The 20,422-nt window shown below is 31.9% G+C and overlaps 1 protein-coding gene across 1 annotated transcript; it reads right to left on the bottom strand.

The window, feature by feature from the left end:
- Positions 1-2,231: 2,231 nt before the first annotated feature.
- Positions 2,232-4,179, bottom strand: LOC114389485 (protein LURP-one-related 10-like). Its single transcript, XM_028350177.1, has 3 exons — positions 3,949-4,179; positions 3,465-3,698; positions 2,232-2,917 (listed from the first exon to the last, which is right to left on the bottom strand). The coding sequence occupies exons 1-3, from the start codon at positions 4,156-4,158 to the stop codon at positions 2,564-2,566; spliced, it is 798 nt and encodes a 265-aa protein (XP_028205978.1). The 5' UTR covers positions 4,159-4,179; the 3' UTR covers positions 2,232-2,563.
- Positions 4,180-20,422: the final 16,243 nt, after the last annotated feature.

Genomic DNA, 20,422 nt, shown 5'->3' with positions numbered 1-20,422 from the left:
TTTTACCTGAAATGAGGTTTCTGTTCTCAACTGAAAACACTGAAAACGAAAATTTATTGTTTTCATTTTCTGGCTGTTTCCTATTTTCATTTTCACTGAAAATGTTTTCAGAAATCCAACCAAACACATTTTCATCACCGTTTTCTGTTTTCGGTGAAAATGAAAACAGAAAATAACCAAACCAAACACCCCCTAAGTAACTCATTCATAATAAAATATAATCTCATAACTTATTTAATAACTCACAGTATTCATAAAATATAAAATTATTTTACAACTCAAAATACTTAAATCCTATAAAATTATTTTGCAACTCAAAATACTTAAAGTCCAAGAGTAGATTTGATCAAGTATATGCCATCAGGCCCAAGAGGGCAAATTTGTCTATTTAGCAGTAGCCTTTTGTGAGAGGGGGAATAAGTTTGTTAGAGGAGAAAATCAATGGAGAGGGGAATTCAGTTATATGTAAGGAAGGCGGTCATTGTAAGGGGTATGAGGGATTTGAATGAAATTTGGAGTCTAAAGGATATTCTCTGACTTGGTTGCTCTCATTTCCTATCATGTGCTTTTTTGTTATTCTTATTCCTTTGTTGGTTCTTACTAACAAAGAACGCATCATATTCTTATTTAAGATTAAAAGTTATGAATAGATATAAAGATATTTTTAAAAAAATCTAAATCTTTTTTTCTTCCTTTTTTCTTCATCTTCGACAAAAAATAAAAAGGATCAAATCATCATTTTAGTCTCTAAAATTGTGGGGGTATAGTTCCTAAAATATTAAGGGGTCTAACTTAATTGGTTGAGTAAGATGTGTGAGTATTGTAAATTTTTTAATACCATGCTCAATTCTTACCAATAAAAAAATATTAGTTCCTAAAATTAGATACATGAAAAATAAATCTTTGACATTGAATTATGTTATCCAAGTTAATCCCTACTTTTAGCCATCTACAAACTTCGTTAGTAAAATAAGATGATGTTCATGATCTACATAATAAGAGTCAAAAATGAAGATTTTAGGGGTGTTTTTTTATAATTTATAGTAACCATAACACTTTTTTTTTCAAGAACTAAAGTGACTAATTTGAGGAATAAAATGATATTAAATTGTTTGGTAATGGTAACTTCATCCATGTCACCCCTACCTCTCTCTTTTTCTCTCTATCTTTCTCCCATGAAAATGCTCACATGTCACATTGACATCATTGTATAAAAGACCTAGAAATCCTCCTAGACTCACCACCATTTTCTATCTTTGATGCATGATCTTTCTAGTTGTTTTGATCTATTTCTCGAACAAACCAATCCATTAGAACAAACCAATACACACATAATTTAAAACAGATTGTACACTTGTACTTACTCATGCAAGCAAGGTGCCAAGTAAGACACGTTAAAATTTTTTTTTTTTGTAATAGTGTGTACAATGAGCAACTAGTCTCCCTAGTTCGATTATTATGATGTAACCTAGTTTGAACTCCTTTCTTAATTTTAATGAAATTCTCGATGTCATTTAGTTAATTGATTATCTTCTTTACTTTTAATTTCTATTTTGGAAATGGATGTTCTAATACATAATTGATTGCATAATAGTAATCATTTGCATTTAATGGTAGAATTAGGAAGAAAGTGTTTTATACCAAACTACATGACCAAATTGGTTGGTGGAAATGGACTTACTAATACATAAATGATTGCTTAACAGTGATCATTTACATGTAATTGGTAGAATTAGGAAAAAAGTGTTTTATATCAAACTGCATGCCAAACTGGTTGGATAACCTCTAGTAGGTTAATTAGGAAATTGATTAATAATTGACCACAATCAATGACTAATAATTGACTTTAGAAAATCGACAATTAACAATCCTAAGAATCTTGTTAGAATTAGGATTGGTGGAATTGGTATGCCTGAAATCATCTTCTCTTTCATACTATCTTACTTGATACTATCTTACTCGTTTAGATTTGATCTTGCATTAGATAATTGATCATCAATCCATCTTAATTTAATTTCTTTCCTCAATTACTTAGTTGCAAAATAAAATATATTATTTTAAGAACACAATTAGTCACGTGCATTCGATATCCGGACTCTTAATCTTCGATACTATATTATGTAAGATATATTTGTTTTTGTCCATTCATATTATATGCATTAGTGATTTGACGTGGTAGAAAGAAAAAGATAAAAAAAATGACAAGTGTTGATAAATATTCAAAATAATAGTGTTCCAATATCATTACTCAATTTTTTTTATAAAAAAACTACGAAAAATATTACATCTTTTTTTATTTACAATATCTTCTCAATTTTATTCATGCACTAAAATGAAAAGATACAACCTGTTCTAACCAAAATCATGCCCAAGATTTAATTTTAATTTGTTTCATATACAACAATAAAACTTCGACGACATAATAAGAATTTAACCAGCTGGCTAATCTGCATTGACATTTAATGAAAACCTTTATTATGCAGATTATTATTGACATGAAACTACATAAACATTAATGCCAATTAGAGAACAATACCACAAGCACTCACTTACGAAGCTGCGTCTAAGTTTCAGCTTCGAAGTTGTTTTCTACTTCTAAGTTTTCTCCATCTAAATTTTCTCCTTCTGGGTTGTTTTCTCCATCTAAGTTTTCTCCACCTGAGTTGTTTTCTCCTTCTTGTAAGTATTCGTCTTCTAAGTTTTCTCCATCTAAGGTTTCTTCTTCTAAATTTTCTCCCTCAAACAATGTCAGAATAGGTAAGATACCCCCCGTCGCCACAGTTAGGACACCACTCACCGTCGCATTTACCAACACATCATAATCTTTGATGTCATCAATAATCATAAGTAGTGCCACTATGAATGCGTAGTCCACGTTGGGATAGACCAAGACTTTGAAGCCTCCATTATTCTCCATCTACATGAAAGAGGGCGATAAAATGTAGTCATTATATCCATTCAGTTGTATTAATTATTTGTTTGGATCAATAAGAGTTTGGCACAATAAAAGTGGTTTAGGGTTCGAATTATAATTTGTCCTTAGGTTATAAATCGTATTAAAAGGGGAAATGTTCATTTTGTGTGTGCTCAAGGTTTCCGATAATTATCAAGAAAAAAGTATGTGTGCTTTGTTTCAGGTTAGAATTGATTATGAGTTAAAAGCAAAAAAAAAAAAAAGAATTATTTTCAAGTTCATAATTGATTTTAGAACAAAAATTATATGTTTGATTTTATGTTAAAAAAGATTCATAATCGATTTTGGATCTAAAATTGATTCTGAGTTAAGCAATTCTAACTAGAATAAAAAATTATACTAAATTTTACTCTTAACTTAATTTTATCATAAAAATATTTAAATATAAATTACACATCACTTTATATCAGCAATTATCCAAACCCATACTAGATAGGTAATTAAACTAATGTGTATATAAAAACATGCCCAGAACACATGCAATACACACCTTGGCAACAATAGTTGGAGATTCACCGGCATAAATAGTGCATGAATTTTTACTTCCACGAACGATGACTCTAAAATCACACATGCTTCCTTTTCTCTTGTTTTCAAGGAAGACATCTAATCTAATCATCTTCCCACTCGGGATTATTGACGATCTCTTCACCGAAAAGAGCAACTCAGAGGGACCATTGCTATTACCCCTGAAAACTTTGCATTGCCCGTGCAATGTCACATTCTACATATAAACAAAAATTAAGAATACCAAATAATTATAAGGTTGATTTGATAGATAAAGGAAGAAGGAAAAAGAGAGGTTATAGATTTAATTTTTTTTTTACTAAAAAAAACTAATAAAATTAATAATTAATATTTGCTGATAAAAAACAAAAATTAAGAATATATAATACCAATTTAGTTAATTTAATTAATAGAAAAAAAATTCAAAAAAAAAAGAGTATAAGATGCCTCCTCGATCAGTAACAAACCTTCTTGTATAGAGTGACGATGGGACTTCCTTTATCATCACATAACACGCGACGACCGTGAAATGTGAACAAAGTATCTTTTATGTAAAATACACGGTTACCCTTTACGTCGTAAGTAACACCTTTCTCTGTGTTAATTTGTAGGTTAAGAGAGTTAGGAACACAATAGGAAGGGCTGATAACTGAGAACTTATTTGTCATTGGAAACATGTGTTGTGGTATGAGATAGTCTTTTGGAGTAAAGGCTAATTTATAGAGCATATGTTATGTACACACGTGTGTGTGTTTGGTCACGTATGTTTTATTTTTTATAATTATAAAATTGTTTTCATTGAAAATAAAAATAAATTTTCGTTAGAAATCTTGAACACATGTAAAATAGGTATTTTTTTTAATATAATTTATTTTATACATAATAATTAATTAAAATTTAAATTCTAAACTACTAGTACTTGGTTAAAGACATAAGCATCTTAGACATATGTTAGGTACATATGTTAATCAATTAATTGCTCAATTGACCATCCTTTATAAATAGGTCCACTTACCCAAGTAGCTATGTTAATATTATTGTCAATGGCAAAACTGCCTAGTTGACCATCAACTTGCAGAGCCCAAGATTCCGAAGACTTGGCATGGAAAACGTACACAGTGAGAAAAGTCGTAGTTCGTTTAGCTAGCTAGCTTATGACTTTGTCAAAATGTGGGGAAATGAAATTTGATTAAACTAGCCAAGTTGTTCTCAATTTTTATCTAAGGAAATAATTGATTTTTTTCTTACTTTTACAGATTTGGTCTTTGAAAATATGTTTGGGTTTATTAGAAGTCTAATTATGCGTAGACAAAACGGTTTCATAGGCTAATTGTGGAACAGATAAATAAATTTTAAAAATTATTTGACCAAAATAAATAAGAAAATAATATTAAATTTTATTTTAAATCGACAAGGGTTTGTATGCTTTTATCTTGAAAGCGAGATTGCTTCTTTAACTCAACATAAAAGTTACTTTTTATCACTTCTTATAAAGCAAAATAACTTTAGCTAACAATAACCAAGCATTTATATTTTGATAAAATCGTGTTTAAATCAAATCAAAATCAATTTTCATTATTCCCACCATGAATTAAACACAGTACTCTTTGTAAAACGTTAACTAGAAAGATTGTAAATATCTTTGAAGCGTAATTGTATTTTTTATCCTTAATTTCTTAAATTAAGCTGAAATAAAAAAAACATTGGGGTAGACAAAATGATAATTTTTAGGCGTAATTGTATTTTTTATCCTTAATTTCTTAAATTTTTGGTGAATTTTACCTTAATTTTTTTAATTTGATATATTTTATCCCAAATTTTAAGAATCTTGTGAATTTTACTCCCATCATTTAACTATTAATATAATTGTACTTTTTATCCCTGACTTATTATTCTTTACGAATTTTACTCTTGAACTATTTATTTTTTTGACAAATTTTACCATCAATTATTATGCTTTTTAATAGATAAATGGGAAGGATAAATTTCACAAGCTTCTTAAAAATTAGAGGTAAAATATGTCAAATTAAAAAGTTAAAAATAAAATTCATCAAAAATTAAAATAATTATACAATTAAACCTAATTTTTATGGATAGCTTATGCATCAGCTGGCAATGATGAGGACTTTATTATTTTCAATTAAGAATACATTGTTAAAAGGTTTTGTTATCATCAAGTAGAGACTAGATCAACTTACTGTTTTAAATAGTAAACGATCGAGTATATCATGGTACTATCATCATCACCATAATTAAATGTCCATGAACCTATACTAAAAAAAACAAGTCCTCCAAATACTGTCGGATTAAGGCCACTTGAAACAAATCATTAATTGTAGATTGATACTTTTATCCTCATGAATATTAAATAGTGGTTTAAAATTGGCTCCCATAACTGGAGTAATAAAAAACAATAATTGTTTTCAACAACAACAAAAATTACAATAGTTATTCAATTTAAAAAATATGTTTATCTTAATTCGTTGGATAAATTTGAAAAGTAATTAAAAGGTAGCATTTAGTAGGAAGAAAATTAGCAGTGAAAAGAGAATGAAAGATTTTTTTACAAATTTCAAAATTAAAAAAAATAAAAACAGAAGCGCGATTGCAATGTTAATGTTCAAAGTTAGAGATAAGCTATTGGATAAATATGAAGGGCCATCAATGGGTTATATATAATAAAATTGTTACATTTTATAATATTATTTTCTACAATGTGTAAGTTGAAGGGCCATAAAAAAGTTTATTAACAAATAACAAACAAACGAGCAACGCCTCCGTAGGATGGAATTGGTCAAAGAAGATGTGATCTTGTCTCTGTTAGGACAAAGGTTTGACAATGGCAGGCTGGGAGCTCTGGCTCACTAAATCCTGAAAAGTGATTTAAACTTATTTTAATTAGAAATCAACTTTATAAAAACAAAAGAGTAAATAGCCAATTCATTTCCTAAATTTGTATCTCACCAAATAAGTCTCTTAACCTAACATCTTTTTTTTTTTTTCATTTTGACCCCTAGTACGAGGACTTAGGTAATAATAACAACATGAGTTTAGGAACCAAAATAAGAAAAAGAAAAAAAGTTACTTTCAGAGATTTAAGTGAAACACTAAAAATGTTCGTGAACTTATTTGAATTTTTCTTGATTTTAAGTACTAAAACCATAACAAAATACAAATTTAGAAAATAAAATGGTCATTTACTCAAAACAAAACTAATAAACATCTTTTGGTAGAGGAAAGAAATAAAAGAGAAGAAAGATAATAAATTTTAAAGTTATTTGAATTAGAATAAAAAATAAAAGAGAAAGGAAAGTTTCTTAATTTTAATAAAGAAATGAAAAGAATTAAGAAAGAAAATAATATTTGGATATGTTATTGTACGTATAAAATGGTAACATAAGAAGCTGGAGTCTGAATAAGGTCGTTGATGGCAGGCAAAAGTGTCAAAGTAGGAGTAGTAGATTATGCCTCCACTCTCCGATTGCCATTCTTTCAACATGGATCTAAGGCCTTCGTTGTATTTTACTGACCAGTAATTTATAAAGTAAAATTCAGAATTTTTTTTAAAAGTTAAAGATAAAATACATCAAATTAGAAATTAAAAAGTTAAAATATATTAAGCCTAATTTTTATGTGTAGCTTGTGCATCCGCTGGCAATGATGAAGACTTTATTATTTTCAATTAAGAATACATAGTTTAAAGGTTTCGTTATCATCAAGTGGATAGATCAACTTACAGTTTTAAATAGTGAAAAATCGAGTGTATCATCATCACCATAATTAAATGTCCATGAACCTATACTCAAGAAAACAAGTCCTCTGGCATACTGTCGGTTTAAGGCCACTTGAAACAAATCATTAATTGTTTGATATTTTTATCCTCATGAATATTAAATAGTGGTTTAACAATTGGCTCCCATAACTGGAATAATAAAAAAATTACAATTGTTTTCACACACAAATATTACAATTGTTATTCAATTTAAAAAATATGTTTATCTTAATTCATCGGATAAATTTGAAAAGTAATTAAAAGGTAGCATTTAGTAGGAAGAAAATTAGCAAAAGAAGGAAATGAATGAGAAGATAATGTAGAAAGGGGATTAGGGAGGAGAGAATATCCATTAACTATAGGATGTTTGGTAGGAGAGAAAAATTTTTCATACCTGATGTTCATGCTTGAAGTGCCCAGATGCCTTTCTCCTTGCTATATCTTTCACTTTGATGTATCTCGCTTTAGTGTGCTTAGCGGGTTCTTCTTTTGAAGGATGGGTGCAAAATGCACTTCGACACTCAAATAAGGTTTCAACTAGAGTAATAAATGAATGAACAATCCTCTTACCTCAAGATTCTCATATCTATTTATAATTACTTTAATGGTCGGTCTACGGACCTGCGAGATTTTTTTACATGATTACCATTTTAGATAATCTTATTTTAAGTGTGATTACAATGTTCAATTATCTCTTTAATCTTGATTAGAGTGTCTTTTATCATACTAGATGTTTTGACGTTAGCCCAAAGGGTATTCAAGTGACTGAATGTTGGGTTCATATGATAATTGTGATGTATTGGATTTTTAGTATTCATCCTTTTGGTTGGCAGGATACTTATCTGGTACACCGGTGTATCAGGATTCTTGGGAAAGTCAATCCTTTATTAAAATAATCTCATTAAATATTTTTTATTCAAATTTTATTATAAATATGACACTTACCTAATTTAATTACAAGATTTAAATAAGGCTTAATTATACAATTTGTCCCTTAACTATATTTTAAGGTTCAATTTTATCCCTCATTTATTAAAAGGTCAAATTTGGTCTCTCAATTGTTTAAAAAGAAACACTTATGCACTTTTTGTGAGATCCATTAATTATTTGATGGACATCAATACTTTTTGCATCGATTGTAAACACAATTGATATAAAACATTTTCTTTTTAAATCACTTGCTTGACAACCAATGTAAAAGGCCAAATTTGGGTAAAGCTTAAGAAGCATGAGGACGTCCTTTTAGATCGGTTGTGTTAACAAATTCATTAAAGTTTCTGCATCTCGAGCAAACCACCAAGTTTCACTAACTCCAACATGTTACAAGTATTATTTTCCACTGCCACTTCTGACTCTTACAGAACAAGCTTGAAGAACCTAGTATTTTTTGTTCTACGAAGCCATTAATGGCTCTAAAACAAATCAAAATATTTGTTGTTTGGTTGGCTCGCTAACTAGTTCTTAATCGTCTTACTAACGGATATACAAGCTTGAGAAGAAAGAACAAGAGAATTTGAATCTTTTCGTGTAGGTTCATTAGTTACAGCTCTTCTTCAAAGCCTTTGGTATTTATAAGCCTTCTTCTTCAAGTTTCTATTGTGCCTAAATGAGTAGAATTTTTCATTGAAGCTTGTGTTTGAAGAAGTGTTCGTTGGGGCATTCAATGTTTGTATAAAATGCATGTCCGCTTCATGCTGGAAAATCACTCTCTTTAGCTTCCTTGAAGGATACTTTAGCAAAAAATCACTTATTTTTTGTTAGACCAGGTCTATCACAACAGAGCACGAGTTTTGATACTATTTGAACTTCCAGGCTCTTAAAGTTCTTTTATTCTTCTTAGGATTTTGAGAGATCCTAGGAGAATGCCTTTTAAAACAAATTATGCAAAATGAATCTCAAGCACAAAGTATTAAATTAAAGTCTTAAATGAGATATTAAATGTTGCATTAGATCATACATTTATCTACTTCCATTTGAAACTTTAGATGCAAATGCAATGTTTCTTCATTTGAGTGCACGTAAGATACAACTTTTAACTTTTGTATTTATTTGTATTTAATCAAAATGTTTAAGGGTCTTGATTTGTCTTAAGACTCAAAGGTCTTTTGACCTAACAATGGTAAAAAAATATTGGTGTATAGATAAAAGTCTAAAATAAAATGGGATTTTAAAGGGGTTAATTAAAGAAAGAATGTGATTTTATATGGGGTAAACAAAACAAATAATATAAGTTTATCCATTTGATTTGATTTTGTTCAATTTTAATAATAGAAACTTAAAAAAATGCCATCTTTTTATTTATCAATTTGATTAAATTTCAATTTTTTTTAATCCATATATAGTAATTTAAAATAGTTTGATTTGATTTTTAAGTAACAAGTCTGAAAAAACATCTTCCAAATGAGGGGAGGATTGTTAGTTTTTTATTTTATTTTATATATAAAAGTTTAAAAAAATATCAATGTACATTTAAATGGTATGATGTTTTTTTAAAAGATAAATTTACTTTTTATTTAATATAAAAATATTATACAATTATTATTTAAATTTACTCCATATCACTACTATCACCATTTTGTTGCTATCGGAGTCATTATCACTTCCGTCTTCATCTCGCCGTCACTAGAGGTGGGTATATGGGCCTAAGTTTGTGGGTCGGCTTGTTAAGCTAGCGGACCGCGTGGATAATGAACCTGCTTTTTTTAACCCACATAACTATAGGCAATACTTGAGTTTGGCCCATGAAACCAGTGGACTTGACGGACTTAGTTTGTGGGCTCATAGGCTAGCCTGCATAATCCACTTATTCAGGAACTGCTATTCCCACTACCTCCCACTGCTATTGACACTACCATTTTTGAAAATGGTAGTGGAAATATGAAATTGTCCTTAAGGCAGTTTCCGCTTACCCTCACCCCTTCCCTTTCGCATCTACCCAACCCCTTCTTCTCACCCCCACCCTTTCCCCTTCCTCTCAAGCGTCTCTCTTTCTCTCTCTCTATCTCACTCACTCCTTCTCATTTTCTTCCTCTCATCCAAGTCCCTTCAATCCCACTCCCTCTCATTCTCTTCCTTCATTCTTTCCCGCTCCCTTTCATTTTCTCATTTTCGTCGAAGACCCTTCTCTCTTCTCCATTCATTTCTCATTTTGGAGCTCTATTAAGTTATTTTTTTTTCTTTTTTATACACAATAGTTGTGTGATTTCGTTGTGTTCTTGGGTTGAGAATCACAACGGAATCCTACTTTTGTTGTGTTTTATTGTTTTGTTTTGGAAAACACCACAACAAAAGTACAATTTCATTGTGATTCTCAACCCAGAACACAATGGAATACTAGTTCCATTATGTACTGGGTTGAAAATCACAACAGAATCATAACTTTGTTGTGGTGTTTTTCAAAACAAAACAAAAATACAATGGAAGTACGATTCTATTGTGATTATGAACCTAGAACCAACAAAATCACACTTTCGTTGTGTTATTTTTTGTTTTGTTTTGAAAACAATACAATTAAAATACGGTTATGTTGTATTATTTATCAAATAGCACAATAAAATCGTATTTTTGATGTGTTGTTTTTATAAAACCATAACAGAAATACGATTCTGTTGTGTTATTCATCAATTTTTTGTTTTTAAATTATCTAATTTATTGTTTAATTGATATTCCTACCCTTTTTAGATTGATCACACAAAGCTTATTGCCTTTGTATCAAATGCTGAGTTTCAGAGGCAATGAGTGACTATGTCAGCATGTTGTGATTCAAAGGCTTCTCGACAAGAGCCAAAGGCACAGGCACAACCAGAGCCATATCCTAAGGCACAACAAGAGCCACCACAACCACAAATATCACCTACTAGCCATATCATCAAATCCCCAATTGGAGGAAGCCTTATGTATTTGAGTCTGCTTCGATCCTATAAGGACCACATAGCTGGCAATGTATAGATCAGTCAACCCAGAGATGAGCTGAAGCTGGTCAGCCATTAATACGTCAACGATCAATTGACTATTGTTTAAGACAAAAAGCATTATTAGACCACAATCAATGACTAATAATTGACTTTAGAAAACGGGAAATTAACAATAATCTTGTTAGAATTAGGATTGATAGAATTGGTATGCCGGAAATCATCTTCTCTTTCATACTATCTTACTCGTTTAGATTTGATATCTTGCATTAGATAATTGACCATCAATCACATCTTAATTTAATTTCTTTCCTCAATTACTTAGTTGCAAAATAAAATGTATAATTTTGAGAACACAATTAATCATGTGCATTTGATATCTGGACTTTTAATCTTCGATACTATTTGTATAAGATATACTTATTCTTGCCCATTCATATTATACGCAATAGTGATTTGACATGCTAGAAAGAAAGATAAAGAAAAATAAAAAAGTGTTGATAAATATTCAAAATAATAGTGTTCCAATATCATTACTCAAATTTTTTTATAAAAAAAACTGCGAAAAATATTACATCTTTTTTTATATGCAATATCTTCTCGATTTTATTCATACACTAAAATGAAAAGACACAACCTATTCTAACCAAAATCATGCCCAAAATTTAATTTTAATTTGTTTCATATACAACAATAAAACTTAGACGACAGAATAAGAATTTAACCAGCTGACTAATCTGCATTGACATTTAATGAAAACCTTTATTATGCAGATTATTGACATGAAACTACATAAACATTAATGCCAATTAGAGAACAATACCACAAGCACTCACTTAGAAGCTGCGTCTAAGTTTCAGCTTCGAAGTTGTTTTCTACTTCTAAGTTTTCTCCATCTAAATTTTCTCCTTTTGGGTTGTTTTCTCCACCTGAGTTGTTTTCTCCTTCTTGTAAGTATTCTTCTTCTAAGTTTTCTCCATCTAAGGTTTCTTCTTCTAAATTTTCTCCCTCAAACAATGTCAGAATAGGTAAGATACCCCCCGTCGCCACAGTTAGGATACTACTCACCGACGCATTTACCAACACATCATAATCTTTGATGTCATCAATAATCATAAGTAGTGCCACTATGAATGTGTAGTCCACGTTGGGATAGACCAAGACTTTGAAGCCTCCATTATTCTCCATCTACATGAAAGAGGGCGATAAAATGTAGTCATTATATCCATTCAGCTGTGTTAAGTATGTGTTTGGATCAATAACAGTTTGGCATAACAAAAGTGATTTGGAATTCAAATCTTGATTTGTTCTTAGGCATGTAATAAATCGTACCAGGAGACTAATACTCATTTTGTGCTCAAGATCCACGACAATTACCAAGATAAAAGTATGTGTGCTTTGTTTCATGTTAGAATTGATTCTGAGTTAATAGGAAAAAAACAATAATAATTTTCAAGTTCATAATTGATTTTAGAACAAAAATTATATGTTTGATTTTATGTTAAAAAGATTCATAATTAATTTTGGGTCTAAAATTGATTCTGAACTAAGCAATTCTAACTAGAATAAAAAAATTATACTAAATTTTACTCCTAACTTAATTTTATCATAAAAATATTTAAATACAAATTACACATCACTTTAAAATCAATTTTAATTCTAATCAAGTCTGTAAAATTAATTTCATTCAAAATTTAAAATTAATTTTTATCAATAATTATCCAAACCCATACTAGATAGGCAATTAAATTAATGTGTATATAAAAACATGCCCAGAACACATGCAATACACACCTTGGCAACAATAGTTGGAGATTCACCGGCATAAATAGTGCATGAATTTTTACTTCCACGAACGATGACTCTAAAATCACACATGCTTCCTTTTCTCTTGTTTCCAAGGAAGACATCTAATCTAAGCATATTCCCACTCGGGATTATTGACGATCTCTTCACCGAAAAGAGCAACTCAGAGGTATTACCCCTGAAAACTTTGCATTGCCCGTGCAATGTCACATTCTACATATAAACAAAAATTAAGAATACTAAATTATATAAGATTGATTTGATAGTTAAAGAAAGAAGAAAAGAGAGAGGTTATGGATTCAAATTTATTTCACTAAAAAAACTACCAAAATTAATAATTAATATTTGCTGATAAAAAATAAAAATTAAGAATATATAATATCAATTTAGTTAATTTAATTAATAGAAAAAAAATCGCTGAGTATAAGATGTCTCCTAGATCAGTAACATACCTTCTTATATAGAGTGACGATGGGGTTTCCTTTATCATCACATAACACACGACGACCGTGAAATGTGAACAAAGTATCTTTTATATAAAATACACGGTTACCCTTTACGTCATAAGTGACACCTTTCTTTGTGTTAATTTGTAAGTTAAGAGTCTTAGGAGCACAATAGGAAGGGCTGATAACTGAGAACTTATTTGGATATGTTATTGTAGGTATAAAATGGTACCATAAGAAGCTGGAGTCTGAATAAGGTCGTTGATGGCAGGCAAAAGTGTCAAAGTAGGAGTAGTAGATTATGCCTCCACTCTCCGATTGCCATTCCTTCAACATGGATCTAAGGCCTTCGTTGTATTTTACTGACCAGTAATTTATAAAGTAAAATTCAGAAGTTTTTTTTAAAGTTAAAATATATTAACACTACTACAATAATGTTATTTTACGACATCACACTTACCACGGTTGAATATCACACCTTATAAAAATAATAGCGGTGGCATTATTGTAATTTTCTAAAAGTTGACAACAACGATTATTGAAATAACCGCCTTTAATAAACAAGCAAGCTGATACAAAGACGGTCTTATTATAATGACCGTCTTTGAATAATTAAAAATAAAAACAAATTTCATTTAAATGGGATGATGTTTTTTATTTTATTTTTTAAAACAAGCAAGCTGAGGGGAGGATTGTTAGTTTTTTTATTTTATTTTTTATATAAAAGTAAAAAAAAATATCAATGTACCTTTAAATGGGATGATGTTTTTTAAAAAGATAAATTTACTTTTTATTTAATATAAAAATATTATACAATTATTATTTAAATTTACTTTTCTTTTCCACCCGTTCTAGGCCTATTGAGCCACTTTTTTAGTGTAACGAATTTTGGACTAGGAAAGCCACCTTGGGCGTTTAAATAGGAAATCACTGTCACTCCACTATTTCTACTACCACTCCATATCACTACTATCACTATTTTATTGCTATCGTAGTCATTATCATTGTCGTCCTCATCTCGCCATCACTAGAGGTGGGTATATGGGCCTAAGTTCGTGGGTCGGCCCGTTAAGCCAGCGGACCGCGTGGATAACGAACTTGCTTTTTTTAACCCACATAACTATAGGCAATACTTGAGTTTGGCCCATGAAACCAGTGGACTTGACGACGTATTCTGTGGGCTCATAGGCTAGCCTGCATAATCCACTTATTTGGGAATTGCTATTCTCACTACCTCCCACTGTTATTGGCACTACCATTTTTTAAAATGGTAATGGAAATATGAAATTGTCCTTAAGGAAATTTCCCCTTACCCCCACCCCTTCCCTTTCGCATCTGCCCACCCCTTCTTCTCACCCCCACCCTTTCCCCTTCCTCTTAAACATCTCTCTTTCTCTCCCTCTCTCTATCTCACTCACTCCTTCTCATTTTCTTCCTCTCATCCAAGTCCCTTCAATCCCACTCCCTCTCATTCTCTTCCTTCATTCTTTCCTGCTCCCTTTCATTTTCTCATTTTCGTCGAAGACCCTTCTCTCTTCTCCATTCATTTCTCATTTTAGAGCTCTATTAAGTTATTTTTTTTTTCTTTTTTATACACAATAGTTGTGTGATTTCGTTGTGTTCTGGGTTGAGAATCACAACGGAATCCTACTTTTGTTGTGTTTTATTGTTTTGTTTTGGAAAACACCACAACAAAAGTACAATTTCATTGTGATTCTCAACCCAGAATACAATGGAATACTAGTTCCATTATGTCCTGTGTTGAAAATCACAACAGAATCGTAACTTTGTTGTGGTGTTTTTCAAAACAAAACAAAAACACAATGGAAGTACAATCCTATTGTGATTATGAACCTAGAACCCAACGGAATCACACTTCCGTTGTGTTATTTTTTTTCGTTTTGAAAAAAGTACAATTAAAATACGGTTATGTTGTATTATTTATCAAATAGCACAATAAAATCGTATTTTTGATATGTTGTTTTTATAAAACCATAACAGAAATACGATTTTGTTGTGTTATTCATCAATTTTTTGTTTTTAAATTATCTAATTTATTGTTTAATTGATATTCCTACCCTTTTTAGATGGATCACACAAAGCTTATTGCCTTTGTATCAGATGTTGAGTTTCAGAGGCAACGCGTGACTATGTCAGCATGTTGTGATTCAAAGGCTTCTCGACAAGAGCCGGAGGCACAGGCACAACCGGAGCCATAGCCTAAGGCACAACCAAAGCCACAACAACCACAAATATCGCCTACTAACCATATCATCAAATCCCCAATTGGAGGAAGTCTTATGTATTTGAGTCTGCTTCGATCCTATAAGGACCACATAGTTGGCCATGTATGGATCAGTCAACCCAAAGATGAGCTGAAGTTGGTCAGCCATGGTGGCAAGGTTATGCACTACCCCACCAATTCAATGATGAAGAGGTACGTGGATAGGTCAAGGCTAAAGGGCCTGTATGATGCGCGGTACATGTCCACAAATAAAGGCGTAGTCAATGTCTTTATTGAGAGATGGCACAGTGTGACCTCCTCCTTCCACCTTCCTATAAGAGAGATGACCATTACCCTTAATTATGTGTCATGCCTTTTACATCTTTCTATCATCGTTTGTTTTCTTGATCAAACAGACACGACCTACGCCACAAAGGAGATTAGAGGTCTAGTAAGGTTAGAGCTTGGAATTATGATGGACCAGGAGGTAGATGTTCCAACGTCATCAAGCAATAAGGTGCCTCTGAGTTTGTTAGAGAGCCTTATCACAGTTACGTTTCCAATGAGTCATTTGTTTGGGTTGCCAAGGTGTATTTTCTGCATTTGCTTGACAATACCATATTTGTCGAGAAGAACTTGACGAGTGTACACATCTGCTACCTCTAGTACCTCGGTGATTTGGATTGATGCTATAAGTACGCTTGGGGGCAACTACGTTGGCTTATCTTTATGACTAATTGACATATGCTTACAAGTATACCAACAAACATATGTGAGCTTATATGACTCTACTCATAGTAAGAACAATTTAATTTTGTATACATAATTGATGTTTTTTTTAGTACTACTTGATGCTAAAAATATATTTCATGTTTTACAAGCATGGGTATTTGAGCCTTTTTCGACCATTCCTTGTAGTGAAAAGGTGTTGGATCATGACCGCAAGCATCGCAACATGCCGTTGAGGGGTACTGACAAGGTTGTTGGGACCAGGGAGTTATTGGATAGGCTATAGATGACTGATGTTGTCTGGTCCCAATATGCATCACCCAAAGACCTCATACCTTTTGACGACTAGACAACGTACCCTGCCTACATTGGAGTTAGGATATACATGTGGTTATATCTATCAAAGAAGGTTTTGAGATAGTTTGGGTACGTACAATGGATTCCCTTGGACCCATTTGAGCATCCTAAAGAATATGAGCCTTATTGTCAGACATGGGCCGAGTGAGATAAGCATGCAGTGGCAGTGGTCAAGGTTGTTCCACATGGGGCTCCATGGGCTTGCACTCGATACTACCTGCCTTGGTATTAAGAGCATTCACATCCATACATGCTTTCACCACAGGAGGGAGAGCCACCACACAGTCCAAATACATATTTCTCCTCAACCTCGGCCACGAGCTAGTGGTGTTCAGATGCTAGATTATGTATCAGGGGTTGTTTACTCCTATCAAGTAATGCAAACAATATTTTCATCATTTTGTTTTATTTTTAATAAAAAAATAATTACTAATTGTATTGTTTTATTTATGTAGGATTGATTCCAAATGATGTCAGCGTACACATAGAGACTAATGGACATGAGAGTTGTACCTAAAGGCATAAATAGTCATCAGGTCAAAAAACAACTTCTGTTGATGGCACACGATGGTCTTGCAACTGGATGTAGGTCACTGAGGAGTAGCCGAGGAAGAAAGCCAACAAAGGTGGCAGAGGAGGTGGCCATAAGGGCACTTGAAGACATTTGATGATTTTTTTCAATCATTTTGTATTATTATGTATTTTACTTATGATGTTTTTTTATAAAAACTTATTTTTAGTAGTTTATGTTTGCCTTGTTTATATGTTTAAATGACACACGCCTATTAATGTAATAAAGAACAAAATTTCAATTTAATTCAAAAAACAAACAACAACAACAACAACAACAACCAAAACTGACATAAATTTCATCAATTAAAACATGACTAAATAGAGTTATGATCTTCATTAGAGCTTGTTGTCACCACTGATCCACGCATCACAGAAATGATTTCTTCGGTAGGTCTTGGTTTTCTTGGTTTCTCACTAGGGCAAAGAATTCTTTTGGAGATAGCTAACCATTGCATACAACTTGATCAGACCTTTAGAACTAAATTATGAAAAGATGAAAAACGCTTTCCCCACTTCATTGTGTCTTTAAGCTCCATGCAGTCATACTAAGCACAACCATTACCTACATATATATGTTTACGATAAAAAAAAAACCTCAAATAAGCTTATTCTGCCTGCTTCTTTTGCCTTTGATGACATTTGTGACTACTTTCCTCAAAGCAATAAGCAACATTTCCTCACTAATTTTTATGAATTTAGGACCATTTAGACATTCAAACTATACCTCCTCAGAAGTTTGTACCACATCACCATCATAATACACAATAGCAACTACTCCCCTCCATCTTCAACCTCATATAGTGAAAGATCCAACACAATGCATTGAGCATCCTCATACCAATCGTATTTATTATCATATTGTATTGTTCTATCGTGAGTCAATTATCAGCAACAACCAAGATTGCACCGACAAAATAAATGATTCACATTGCATCAAGCTAGGACACTGTTGGCTTGTCATACCATCATAAATATGATTATTAAATCACAATATAAAACATTAAAGTTTACTTTTACGAAAACAAAAAATTTCTTGTAAAAAAACTATTTTTTTAAAAACACAACGAAATCATAATGTTGTTGCTTAAAAGGGTAATTGCATGATTTTGTTGTGTTATTTGTGGTGGAATCATATAACTAGACTTGTCAAATAAGCCAACCCTAACCCATTTGGCCTTGGCCCATGTGGGCTAGGGCCAAAATGGGCCACATATATAAATGGCCCATAGGGCGAAAAAGCCCACAAAGGCTTATGGGCTAGGACTAGCCCATGGGCCGAAAAATTAGACCTTTTTTTCAATTCTCATAATTCAAATATATATTTCAATATCATACTTCTTTATTTATATATAGTAGAGCATGTAAAAAATTGTATAAAAGAGGTTAGTTGAAATCGACCAAAAGTAACCCTAGTTGAGGTTGGCCGAAAATAACCTCAACCAAGATCGGCAAAAATTAACCCTAGTCGAGGTTGGCTGAAAATAACCTCAACCAAGGTTGGCCAAAAATAACCATAACTGAGGTTGGCCAAAATTAATCGTACACAAGATCGCCTAAAAATAACCATAGGTGAGATTAGCCAAAATTAACCGTAGTTGAGGTTGGCCAAAAATAACCCTAGTCTAGGTTGGTCATCCAAAAAGAGTTCCGTCAATGTCATCCAAAAACAACTCTAACCGAGGTTGACAAAAAATAACCTTAGCCAAGGTCAACCAAAATGAGCCATGTTGAGGTCGACCGTAAACAACCTCAACCAAGGTCAACCAAAAATAGACTTGATCGAGGTCAATAGAAAATAACCCTGGGTGTGGTTGACAAAAAACAATCCTGGTCGGAGTTGGTAAAAAATAACCCTAGCTGATATTGGTCGAACATAACCCTAGCCAAGTTTAGCCAAAAACGACCCCTACCAAGGTAGACTGAAAACAGTCATGGCCGAGGTTGACCAAAAATAGCCCTGACCGAGGTCAGCCAAAAATAACCTTGACTGAGGTCAACCAAAAATAGCTCCGATCGAAGTCGACCAAAACAACCCTAACAAGGTCAGTCCAAAATTGCCTTGACGAAGGTCAATAAAAAATGCTTTGAACGAGGTGGGGAAAAAATCCGCATTGAGGTTGTCCAAAAATAGCCTTTGTCAAGATTGGTAGCAAATAATCCCAGTTGAGGTCGACTAAAATGAATCCTAGTCGATTAATTTAAAAATATTTTTTGGACAGTTGGAAAAAAAATCACTTTTAAAAATAACATTAATGGCCCTAATCCCATATTAGGTACAATGTGGGTTTGGTCCTGTAGCAGTATTATCATACTCGAATTTTTCATTGACTCAATCGGGGTACTAGGTCACCCAGTGACCCAGTGAGTCATTAGTTGACCCACATGACTCGGTCTATTTTAAAAAAAATTAATAATATGTAAACTTGTACACTTAAAATTTAATGTTTAATAAAATTCATCATATTTAGAAGCATAACTATGAACTTGTTTAAAATTTGAGCATGCAACATATTTTTTTAGAAAGTATATATAAACTACCTTAAGTTAGAATTTAAAATATATATTATTGTTGTACAATGACAAACATAATCTATTACATACACACTCTAACACCCTCTACCCCGATATACATATTTATATAATAAAATACATGGAAATACAGAATTACATAAAATGATTTTATTCAATAAATATAAGGAGTTCATGTGGGTAAAAGGTTCATATTCACATTAGTCACCAAATTAAAAAAACTTATCAATTAGGGGTATGAAAACATTTCCGGCTCAAAACAAGGTCATCCAAAACTCCAGAGAATGAACTAAAGACTAAACATGTGAAACAAAAATGATAAAAACTACATGTCGAGAACTTTATGTAATTAATGCTTAAACTCATGTCCCAGTGTCACGTCCTATCAGAGCATTGTGTCTCGGCGTCCTCTAGCACGAGGTTTTCTAAAGCTATTCACCTAACCATTTGTTCCCACAAACACAAGGTTCGAGATCATCACAAGATCCAAAAAGAAACAACACACAGGGAATGAGTTATCACATTCTTGTGGGGAGAGGCAGTGTCTACAGTTGATTTACAGTGTAAGCAATCAAGAAGCACTTTCAAACAAAA

The sequence above is a fragment of the Glycine soja genome, chromosome 16 (assembly GCF_004193775.1).
Source record: "Glycine soja cultivar W05 chromosome 16, ASM419377v2, whole genome shotgun sequence".
NCBI lineage: Eukaryota > Viridiplantae > Streptophyta > Magnoliopsida > Fabales > Fabaceae > Glycine > Glycine soja.
Note: the sequence above shows the minus strand (reverse complement) of the source record. Positions and strands in the feature narration are given on the sequence as shown.